Raw genomic sequence first — 12,645 nt, 5'->3', positions numbered from 1 at the left:
TCCTCCTCCCCAGCCTGTCATGCTCTCCTGCCTGTCATGCTCTCCAGCCTACTCCTCCCTAGCCTGTCATGCTATTCAGCCTCCTCCTCCCTAGCCTGTCATGCTCTCCAGCCTCCTCCTCCCTAGCCTGTCATGCTATCCAGCCTCCTCCTCCCTAGCCTGTCATGCTCTCCAGCCTCCTCCTCCCTAGCCTGTCATGCTCTCCAGCCTCCTCCTCCCTAGCCTGTCATGCTCTCCAGCCTCCTCCTCCCTAGCCTGTCATGCTCTCCAGCCTCCTCCTCCCCAGCCTGTCATGCTCTCCAGCCTCCTCCTCCCCAGCCTGTCATGCTCTCCTGCCTGTCATGCTCTCCAGCCTCCTCCTCCCCAGCCTGTCATGCTCTCCAGCCTCCTCCTCCCTAGCCTGTCATGCAATCGAGCCTCCTCCTCCCTAGCCTGTCATGCTCTCCAGCCTCCTCCTCCCTAGCCTGTCATGCTCTCCAGCCTCCTCCTCCTCAGCCTGTCATGCTATCCAGCCTCCTCCTCCCCAGCCTGTCATGCTCTCCAGCCTTCTCCTCCCCAGCCTGTCATGCTCTCCAGCCTCCTCCTCCCTAGCCTGTCATGCTCTCCAGCCTCCTCCTCCCCAGCCTGTCATGCTCTCCAGCCTCCTCCTCCCTAGCCTGTCATGCTCTCCAGCCTCCTCCTCCCCAGCCTGCCAGACTCCTCTACCTCCCCAGAGGCTCCCAGACGACCCCTCGTCGGCTCCCAGGGTTACATGGCAACAGGATGTCTGGAATCTGTCCAGGTTTTTTGTCACCTGTACACTGTCATTGATGGATAACCTTTCTATTAGAGCCCCGGCTAATCGATCATGAACGACACGGCGCTGCAAGACAATGAGTGGATGAGATTTGTGCAAGGACATTATGGATTAGAGAGTCTTTCTGATATGTGAGGCTACCTTGGTGCGCTGGGCGGGCCGTAATATCCGCTGAGATACCACAGAACAGGCAAGAAGAAATACGATGGCGTGATTGTAAAAAGTCACTCCAAAAGTGGCAAAAAATAAACTGCTATTTGAATCTGCTATTTGGGAATATACTTGGAATATGTTAAGTTGTGCCATATTTGCTGAGGCAGAAATTTTTAATGATGATAGTTCAGAAGTGCTCCTTTAGCTCCCAAAGTCTCCTATTTCATAGCTTCCGATAGAGCCGTGACTGTTTCAAGGGTGTGTGTGTGTGTGTGTGTGTGTGTGTGTGTGTGTGTGTGTGTGTGTGTGTGTGTGTGTGTGTGTGTGTGTGTGTGTTAAAAAAACACCACATCAGCAGTGTTTGAATTGTTGGATCCGTTGGAGCACATCCTGGTCACAGTGGAAGATAAGAGGGAAATAAAGTGGGATGGGACCCAACACACATGCTGCTCTTGTATGGTTGCCAGATTGGAGGCAGGAGCTGTCACAGTCCAACTGAGTCTCAATGGACACTTGAAGGCAGATGAGCTGTTGTTTAAATCCTGCTACAGTGCCCTATCTCTGCTCACAAACAACAACAGCAGTTTACTTACACATTTTGTGTGTATATGTGTGCATGTGTTTGTGTGTGAGAGAAACAGAGAGAGAGAGAGAGAAACAGAGAGAACAGAGAGAGAGAGAGAAACAGAGAGAGAAACAGAGAGAGAGAAGGAAGTAAATGCAATATAGTGGTTCCTACTGGGTTCTGACACACTAGACTCGATAACATTTATAATCACACAGGTCATACAGCTCAAGCTGAGTGACCTCATTTCCTCCATCCAGACCTGGTTTCCTTCTCACTGGCCTAGAGAGATATTGGACTCTATGAAATGAGCACTTACTGATCACACTGAGCTTCTGACAACATGTGTATATATATACACATCTGTCTACATATTACACTGATATCGGTTCTACCCCAAACTGTGTGGACCAGGTTTGGTAGCCATACACTGAATGTGAGCTATTCATTTATTTGTGTGGATATTTAAAGATGTCTATGAAGCTTTTTTGACTAGCAACTGCAACTTAATTCTTACAAATGATATGTCGTTTAACTGTGTGATCAGGGCTAAATGAGCAGTTCTTTTAACTGTGGAATGCTATGCAATGTTAACAGACCGTAGCCTCTAAACTAACGTCAGGACTACGTCAGGACTACGTCGGTATCCATGCACTGTGTATTTCTCCTCTTAAAGAGGAGTAAATGCCAGAGGCTAAATATACATGACATGGGCTTTTCCTCTGACATGTAAAGAGGTTGCAGAGAAAGAGAATGTGTGTGTTTGGTGGGGCTCTATTGACAGTGTGAGATTAACACAGAAGCAAGCCAGCACCTCGGGGTTGGAGTGTGTGTGTGTGTCTGTGTTGCTGGTAGCCATGCCTCGTCAGCAAAACAAACAACAGCCCAGCTAGGGCTGTGGTGGTCATGAAATTTTGTCAGCCGGTAACTGTCGTGCAGCCTCAAGGTCTGTGCTCAACTCAGCCTATCAGTGCTTGCTGTTGTCTGCAAGAACATGCACATACATTAACACACAGATTTGCAGGCACTCATGCACACTCTCAGTCATATTCCAGACATACAGATGTACACATTAACACATACACTAATTCCTCCGTGGCTCTGCTGTCTGCAAACGTTAGGCTACAATGAATTATACAGCTACATGAATACAGTAGAACACAGCTACACAGGTCTGCATAATGAAACACACACACACACACACACACACACACACACACACACACACACACACACACACACACACACACACACACACACACACACACACACACACACACACACACACACACACACTCCACCCTTTAAATGAACACATATTTACTCCTCAGGCATCACATCCTTGTTGTGCATATTGAAAAGCAACAATGATGAACTGGGAGACATAGGAACCTGTCTCACAGACATTTTTCCAGGTGGAGAAAACAATGTCTTTGCACAACAATAGAGTTTGGCTGATATAAGAGGAGTGTGTGTGTGTGTGTGTGCACTTCGCCCTGCCTAGCAGGTGAGAGGATCACAGTGTGCTTCTGCTTTCCTCCAGGAGGCGGAGCTAGGCTAGACAAAGACATCCAGACAAGAGAGGATGGAGACATGGAAACAGGGAGGGAGAGGGGGGGGGATCTGGCTGTCGAGACGAGGCATGGCGATGGCCAACAAGACCGTGCGTCGACACATGCACGCACACACACACAGGAGATAGGAAGTGATTGGTCTGACATGTTTTCTGGCTCCTCTCCTCCGTCTCTCCCGTCTTCCTCTCGGTGTATACCTCAGTAAATAAAGGCTGGCCCCACTAGCTGCCGCAGAGCCTCAGGGCCTGTGTATTAATATGCATACTAATGCCCTTTTTTATGGCCCAACAGTTCAGATTCACTTTAAAATCAATTATGCATCTGGTAAAGCCACACTCTGTACAGGGCATTAAATGTGTATTAATTTTAGCAAACATACATGCAGGCCCTAACACAATAAAGATAAATGGCTCGATTAGGTGTGGTAAACAAAGCGAACAGGGTGGGGGTTGGGGGAGGGGGGGGGGTGTTAATGAGATTTTGGCAAGTAAGGAATTAGGGTTCCTTAAATAATGAGCCTTGTTGATTTTTGTATGCAAATTAGCGAACGGAATGTTTCGCTGTCCTGCTTTTCCAATTTCATTTAGATAAGGAGTTTCAGTTCATTCTCCCTCTCTCTCCATCATCTCCTTCACTGCTCCTCACACATCTCTCCATCCTCTCCTTCACTGCTTCTCACACATCTCTCCATCCTCTCCTTCACTGCTTCTCACACATCTCTCCATCCTCTCCTTCATTGCTTCTCACACATCTCTCCATCCTCTCCTTCACTGCTTCTCAAACATCTCTTCTCCTCTCCTTCACTGCTTCTCACACATCTCTCCATCCTCTCCTTCACTGCTCCTCACACATCTCTTCTCCTCTCCTTCACTGCTTCTCACACATCTCTCCATCCTCTCCTTCACTGCTTCTCAAACATCTCTTCTCCTCTCCTTCACTGCTTCTCAAACATCTCTTCTCCTCTCCTTCACTGCTTCTCACACATCTCTCCATCCTCTCCTTCACTGCTTCTCAAACATCTCTTCTCCTCTCCTTCACTGCTTCTCACACATCTCTCCATCCTCTCCTTCACTGCTTCTCACACATCTCTCCATCCTCTCCTTCACTGCTTCTCACACATCTCTCCATCCTCTCCTTCACTGCTTCTCACACATCTCTCCATTCTCTCCTTCACTGCTTCTCAAACATCTCTTCTCCTCTCCTTCACTGCTTCTCACACATCTCTCCATCCTCTCCTTCACTGCTTCTCACACATCTCTCCATCCTCTCCTTCACTGCTTCTCACACATCTCTCCATCCTCTCCTTCACTGCTTCTCAAACATCTCTTCTCCTCTCCTTCACTGCTTCTCACACATCTCTCCATCCTCTCCTTCACTGCTTCTCACACATCTCTCCATCCTCTCCTTCACTGCTTCTCAAACATCTCTTCTCCTCTCCTTCACTGCTTCTCACACATCTCTCCATCCTCTCCTTCACTGCTTCTCAAACATCTCTTCTCCTCTCCTTCACTGCTTCTCACACATCTCTTCATCCTCTCCTTCACTGCTTCTCACACATCTCTCCATCCTCTCCTTCACTGCTTCTCACACATCTCTCCATCCTCTCCTTCACTGCTTCTCACACATCTCTCCATCCTCTCCTTCACTGCTTCTCACACATCTCTCCATCCTCTCCTTCACTGCTTCTCAAACATCTCTTCTCCTCTCCTTCACTGCTTCTCAAACATCTCTCCATCCTCTCCTTCACTGCTTCTCACACATCATCTCCATCCTCTCCTTCACTGCTTCTCACACATCTCTCCATCCTCTCCTTCACTGCTTCTCAAACATCTCTTCTCCTCTCCTTCACTGCTTCTCACACATCTCTCCATCCTCTCCTTCACTGCTTCTCACACATCTCTCCATCCTCTCCTTCACTGCTTCTCAAACATCTCTTCTCCTCTCCTCTTCTATGCACTCTTTCCATTTGCTTCACATTTGGTCAGGTTGATCGGCGATACATCTGAATATGTTCACCAGATTCTTGTGGAGTCTCTTCACATTACACTAAAACAGGGCTCTCCAACCCTGTTCCTGGAGATCTACCCTCCTGTAGGTTTTCACTTCAACCCCAGTTGTAACTAACCTGATTCAACTTATCATCCAGCTAATTATTAGAATCAGGTGCTCTAAATTAGGGTTGGAGCGAACCCCTACATGAGGGTAGCTCTCCAGGAACACAGTTGGAGAACCCTGCTCTAAACTGTGTCTGTTGACAGGGTATTGACAAAATCACCTGTAGAGAAACTTGACACATCTCTACCAAACCAACCAGGCTGAGTTAGAATTGGTGCCTCCAGCAGACTTCAGGAACTACAGCTGGAGGTTTGTGGTGGAGAAGTTGGAGAATGAATGATGTTGATGAACTATAGTAGGAGACAAGCCCTCCTCTCCTCTAATCCCCCCAACAGATGAAACCCTGTGATATCCATACCCTATTATTCAGCAATCTTCAGGTCTGGCAGATGAAATCATACATTTATAATTTAACATTACTTCAATTTTCCTCTTCATTTACTTCTGTAATGCATAGCCCTGCTTGGATGAATTTGGGGGCTGGGAGAATGGGGGTTTGGGGGGGTGGGTGGGGGGTTCGAGGCAGTGGATATGGTAACGGAACTGTCTGAATATCAATAGAATATTTCATGCAAGCCCCTATGAGGATGCTTCATCAAGCCAAATTACGGGTAGGGCGACCTATCCTGCAGCTTCCATTAGCCGTCATTCGGATTCAGCACCCAGCATCAAACTATTTATTTGCTTCAGTTACTTTGAGCAGACGATCAATCTAACAGTAATTATCTCTTGTCACTAACGCTGGGCTGAAGCTCTGAGGAGAGCTGGAGAAGGGAGGAGGGAACTGGAAAGGGGGGGGTACAGCGGGGTGGGGTACAGCGGGGTGGGGGAGCCTTCTCAGGATCCTTGTTTCCTGTCTTTTCCTTGTCAAATCTACATGAAAATGGGGGAACACGCTAAGTGAATGGCTGTAAGGGAGGGGATCTTTGTATAGTCGTGAGGAGGGAGGAAGGAAGGTGGGTCTCCAGCAGACCATTGCTGGCAGCATTTCCTGGAATGAGCTCTCGTCTAGCTGATGTTTATAAATGGCAGCAACTTGTAGGAGTCATTTGACTGTATTTCCCTTGCCTTGTTATTCCTTCATTGTGTTTTGGGGAGCGTGTCCTGTTAGTTACATTCCTATAGATAGTAAGTGGCTGAGAGTCTCCGTGTCAGGCAGAAATCACTAGCACTATCAGAGCCAGAATCAGGATTGGTAACCGAGGTGGTGTTGGTATCAGACAGTGTGAGAGAACATGTCAGCGGTGGAGAGAGACACAGCTAGTCCGTGTCAGGCAGAGTGCCCTTCCTGTCCTGCCACAGCACTAGAAACAATGGTAATGTCAAAGTCTTGGTAAGGGTCACTTGGGACATGTTGGTGGGCTACTTTTGCTAATTGCCATATTGTGTTTTGTCAATATTACCATAAGGCCGCATTCATTCTGAAAATATGTCTTGTACCAATCCAAGTGTACTCACTCAGCATGCCCATCCCCAGCATGAAGGCATCCATGGTGTAGGGCAAGCCCCTGGCCCTGCCTCGCGTACCTGGAGGGAACATCACCTCCTTGGGCTGGGCCTTCTTGCATTCTACCTGTGGACAGGACACAACGAGACATACATCTGTGACAAGTTCCCTCACAGTACACAGGATGAACATAGACAATACATTAATAGACATTGAATACATTCAAGGAATATGGCAAGTGTCAGAGGTTTCAGGACAGACAACGAGACACACATCAGTCATACGTGAAAAGACGTCTTACTGTACTTGAGATGAACATACAGTACATACTGTAGGCACTGAAATACATGAAAGGAATATGGAAGTGTTGACCCCATGTCACACAGGGTTTTCAGAGTAGCGCCATCGGGTGGACCACCTGACCATCAAACCTAACATCTTTCATTTTGGGCTAAATGAAGAACAGAGAAGGGATCCTTGCGTTTCCTTCCCATCTCCTCACAGCTGAAATGAGCACCCATGTTTGCTTGTTCTCTTATGTCAGGGCTGCTGCATCTCCAGGTAAAGTTTGCAGGATTCTCTCTCTCCCTCTCCCTCTCTCTCTCTCTCTCCCAATCTCTCTCTCAATCTCTCTCTCAATCTCTCAATCTCTCTCTCAATCTCTCAATCTCTCTCTCTCAATCTCTCGCTCAAGCTCTCTCTCTTTCTCTCTCTCTCTGACTGCTTCCACCCCAGGGCACTATTAACCCCCCATCACATACACAACTCCATCGCCTGTTCTGCCGTTTACATTTGCTCCCCCCATCTACACACACACACACACACACACACACACACACACACACACACACACACACACACACACACACACACACACACACACACACACACACACACACACACACACACACACACACACACACACACACACACACACACACACACCCCGCTGTGCTGACTGACATTCCCTCCTCCTAACACAATGCTTATTGCTCTTATACCAGGGCTATCAAAAGCATCCTAAAACACACCATGGCCATTGTGTTATTAAGGTACATTTATTTGTTTCAATGGCTATGCCAGTGTCATCATTATCCTTCAATCAATACATTGAAAACACTAACAATGGTAGAGCAGACACAGGCTATGCTAGAGGCCATGCTAACCCTCAACCTACCCTCTAATTAAACACAATGGTAGAGCAGAAACAGGCTATGCTAGAGGCCATGCTAACCTTAATCCTAGCCTCTAATTAAACACAATGGTAGAGCAGACACAGGCTATGCTAGAGGCCATGCTAACCTTCAACCTACCCTCTAATTAAACACAATGGTAGAGCAGACACAGGCTATGCTAGAGGCCATGCTAACCTTAATCCTAGCCTCTAATTAAACACAATGGTAGAGCAGACAGGGGCTATGCTAGAGGCCATGCTAACTTTAATCCTAGTCTCTAATTAAACACAATGGTAAAACAGTAGCTGTCTATAATTATATCAGCATCAGGCGGGTGAAGAGGGGGGCAGGCGTAGTGAGCAAGGGGAGCAGTAGTGGGTCTCTGCCCGCTGCTGGCTAATGGCCGTGGAGAGCTGGTCGTGATCGGGGTGGGTGTCATCAGTGCCAGCAGAGCGGTGGGGCCAGGGCCCGTTAGTTAAGAGGCTTGATGGGCGCTTCCCTGTTATTACTTAACTAATTATATGGATGGCTCAGGTTTCAACCAGTGCTGATGAGGTCCTTCAGCTCTTAATGAAAATATGAAGGGGAGCAAATGGTGTGGGGGAGTGAGGGGGTGGAGGGATGGCCGGCGTTCTTATCAGGGCAGTGGAGAAAGACGAGGGAGGAGAGAGGATAGAGTATGATGGTGTGGGGGAGTGAGGGGGTGGAGGGATGGCCGGCGTTCTTATCAGGGCAGTGGAGAAAGACGAGGGAGGAGAGAGGATAGAGTATGATGGTGTGGGGGAGTGAGGGGGTGGAGGGATGGCCGGCGTTCTTATCAGGGCAGTGGAGAAAGACGAGGGAGGAGAGAGGATAGAGTATGATGGTGTGGGGGAGTGAGGGGGTGGAGGGATGGCCGGCGTTCTTATCAGGGCAGTGGAGAAAGACGAGGGAGGAGAGAGGATAGAGTATGATGGTGTGTGATTCTCTGGTGTTTGAGTCTGTGGTTTTCTAAGTTTACGTCATCCATCTGTCTGTAAACTTTAGACAAATGTCCAGTAGTCATCATGAAATCAAATAATCAAAAGGCAGAGATGATATACAGAAGCAGGTCGGATGATTTGTCGTAACTAGATACATTTCCAGCGCAATATAAAACATTCTTCTTGTGTTGTGATCAAAATGTTTAAAGAGTGAATTTTTTAAATTTTCTTATCAGTAACTAATTCCAACATGTTATTTATACAAGCATCCATTTGCCTAATCTATTCATAATGACATTATTGTGAGCAGAGTATCTCGGCGCACACATGCACAGACCTCTGTCAGAGTGGTTTGATTGACAGGTCCACCCAGGACCAGAGGGCAGGGAGCTGTGAAGGGCAGGGAGCTGTGGGGGGCAGATGCCACCTGCCAGTCTCCTCCTGCGGGGGGGGGGGGGTAATGAGAGAACACCCTCCTCCCCTCCACTCCTCTCCCTCCTCCCCACCTCTCCCCCCTCCCTCATCATGAGCTTTAATGCATGAAAGTGGGGACGCGTTTTTAATGTTAACCAGCCCTTTTAACACCAACAACCTCCCTATTGTGACAATGTGACTGCCGTTACAAACAACCCCTACTAAAGAACAATTATTCTACAAGGAAACAATTACAGAAGAGCAATCATTTTTCTGTTGGTAAGTGCCACTTGCCCACGTAGATTTCCATATGTTAACAATATTCCAGCTCATATTAGTCAGGATCAAAGCCTCCTTCATATTAAACTATGTAAAAGTATATATTTCTAAAAGTGACAGAGCTGGGACATCAGCACTTTCTCTCTTTTAGAACGAACCAGTTCAGAAGGAACACTGTCACTTTCCCTGACTGCCATAACGCCTGGAACCAACCTTCTTTAGAGACACATTTTGTTTCCTCCAGCACATTTAAGAGCAGGCACTTCCTCTGACAGGCCCGATAACTAACTGACTGACTGACTGACTGACGGACGGACATGTAAGCGGACGGACGGACATGTAAGCAGTGAAATGCCTGTTTTACCACAGAGATCTCAGGCCTTTCTCTGTCTCTATATCCCGATACCTAACAGCACAGCACTGCCATTACGTCTACTCACATCCCCCAACCATGACCCCCACGGACGGACAGACAGACAGACAGACAGACCCAGACAGACAGAAAGAGAGAAAGAGAGAACGAGACAGACAGACAGACAGACAGACAGACAGACAGACAGACAGACAGACAAAAGGAGAGGAGAGAGAAGTTGCCTCATTCACGGAACTGATTAATTCTCACATCTCTTCTTCCCCTGTCTTCCTCCCCAGAACTGCAGTGCTGCAGAGTGCAGTGCCTGGCTGGCAGAGTGACTCATCCCTCAATACAACAGTACAGTCACTCCAGGCAAGAGAACGAAAGGCACTTAAACCCAAAACCAGAACATCAACATAACAGAGGCAAACATGACAACAGTGGTCACATATCAGATGGCCTGTTTTGACTATTATTATCTGAGCAGGGCTATAAAAAGACATGTACAGTAACCACTCAATTTGTGTACATTTGTATATTTGTGTACATGTACGCAGTGAAATGCCTGTTTTACCACAGAAATCTCAGGCCTTTCTCTGTCTCTGTATCCCGATACCTAACAGCACAGCACTGCCATTACGTCTACTCACATCCCCCAACCATGACCCCCACCATTGGAAAAGAGAGAGAAAGAGTAAGAGAGAGAGAGAGAAAGAGAGAGTAAGAGAGAGAGTAAGAGAGAGAGTAAGAGAGAGAGTGAGAGAAAGAGAAAGAGAGAGAAAGAGAGAGAGTGAGAGAAAGAGAAAGAGAGAGTGAGAGAAAGAGAGCAAGAGAGAGAGTGAGAGTGAGAGAAAGAGAGAGAGAGAGAGAGAGAGAGTAAGAGAGAGAGTGAGAGAGAGTGAGGGAAAGAGAGAGAGAGAGAGAGAGAGAGAGTAAGAGAGAGATTGAGAGAGAGTAAGAGAGAGAGTGAGAGAGAGAAAGAGAGAGAGTAAGAGAGAGAGTAAGGAAAAGAAAGAGAGAGTAAGAGAGAGAGAGAGTGAGAGAAATAAAGAGAGTAGGAGAGAGAGAGATTGAGAGAAATAAAGAGAGAGAGAGAGAGAGAGAGAGAAGGAAAGAGGAATCTGCTCCGTTGCCTGACGGCAGAACCCTGAACTTAACACTGAGTCATAATTCATGGCAAGTTGAATTAGATTACATGAGAGGAATGGGGAGCCCCTGTACATTATTAATACACTTAAAGCTATTTTGCCTGACACACAAATCTATATCTGCAGTGAAAAAAACAGAGGCTATTTATGCTTCCAAAACAGAACATCTATTTTCGCTGTGGCATTTGCGAGAGGAAAGCGCTTTAGAGCAAATAAAAATGTTACACATGTGTGTGTGTGTTGTTGGGCTCTTCTTCAGGCAGTGTGTGTGTGTGTCTTGGCTATAGATTACAGAGGGGTCTGGCAGGGTGAAGCGAGCAGAGGGAGCCATCTCCACTGCATCTCCACTGCATCTCCCCTCCACTTTCTACTGCTTTCTTTTCTTTATGCGTTACATCAACTACAGATAGGAGGTCATAAAACCCTGTTAACTTTACCATACCATTTTCACTGGTGTTCTGCCCTTTTGTCAGTTATGTACAGGAATTCTACTTTATGTATCTCTTGCTCTCTTCAATCCCCCCCCCTCACCCAACTTTCATTCCCCCTTTCTAAGAACTGGATTTCCTCATCTCTCCATTGTGACATGTCTGGTCTGAAAGAGCACTTTGGAAATGGCATGCTCCAATACAATTGGCTGAATTACTGTAATCTTTTAAAATATCACAATTCACCTCTGTTAGCTTAACCTACTCTAAAATACTGCAGTGCTGCTGTGTGTAAACACAAAGGCAGGCAGGCGGAGAGAGTGAGAGAGAGAGAGAGAGAGATGCAGAGAGAGAGAGAGAGAGAGATGCAGAGAGAGAGAGGGAGATGCAAAGAGAGAGAGATGCAGAGAGAGAGAGATGCAGAGAGAGAGAGAGAGGCTTATACTTAAACTCTTTAACATCATCCACAGCTCTGGCATCTTCCCCAATATTTGGAACCTAGGACTGATCACCCCAATCCACAAAAGTGGAGACAAATTTGACCTCAATAACTACCATGGGATACGCGTCAACAGCAACCTTGGGAAAACCCTCTGCATTATCATTAACAGCAGATAAATACATTTCCTCAGCAAAAACAATGTATTGAGCAAATGTCAAATAGGCTTTTTATCAAATTACCGTACAACAGACCACGTATTCACTTTGCACACCTTAATTGACAAACAAACAAACCAAAACAAACACAAAGTCTTCTCATGTTTTGTTGATTTCCAAATTGCTTTCAACTCAATTTGGCATGAGGGTCTGCTATGCAAATTGATGGAAAGTAGTGTTGGGGGAAAAACATACAACATTATAAAATCCATGTACACAAACAACAAGTGTGCAGTTAAAATTGGCTAAAAAAACACACATTTCTTTCCACAGGGCCGGGGGTGAGACAGGGATGCAGCTTAAGCCCCACCCTCTTCAACATGTATAGTGCCTTGCGAAAGTATTCGGCCCCCTTGAACTTTGCGACCTTTTGCCACATTTCAGGCTTCAAACATAAAGATATAAAACTGTATTTTTTTGTGAAGAATCAACAACAAGTGGGACACAATCATGAAGTGGAACAACATTTATTGGATATTTCAAACTTTTTTAACAAATCAAAAATTGAAAAATTGGGCGTGCAAAATTATTCAGCCCCCTTAAATGAATACTTTGTAGCGCCACCTTTTGCTGCGAT

General features: G+C 46.6%; 1 protein-coding gene across 7 annotated transcripts in view; it reads right to left on the bottom strand.

Moving 5' to 3' along the window:
* LOC139382360 (RNA-binding protein Musashi homolog 2-like) overlaps positions 1-12,645 on the bottom strand; it is a 330,112-nt gene that overhangs the window by 68,256 nt on the left and 249,211 nt on the right. For all 7 annotated transcript variants that reach the window (XM_071126345.1, XM_071126342.1, XM_071126343.1 and 4 more), the window contains exon 9: positions 6,662-6,776. In XM_071126345.1, coding sequence (XP_070982446.1) covers positions 6,662-6,776 — 115 coding nt within the window. The remainder of the gene's footprint in view (positions 1-6,661; positions 6,777-12,645) is intronic.

Source organism: Oncorhynchus clarkii, chromosome 24, assembly GCF_045791955.1.
Source record: "Oncorhynchus clarkii lewisi isolate Uvic-CL-2024 chromosome 24, UVic_Ocla_1.0, whole genome shotgun sequence".
Classification (NCBI taxonomy): Eukaryota; Metazoa; Chordata; class Actinopteri; order Salmoniformes; family Salmonidae; genus Oncorhynchus; species Oncorhynchus clarkii.
Note: the sequence above shows the minus strand (reverse complement) of the source record. Positions and strands in the feature narration are given on the sequence as shown.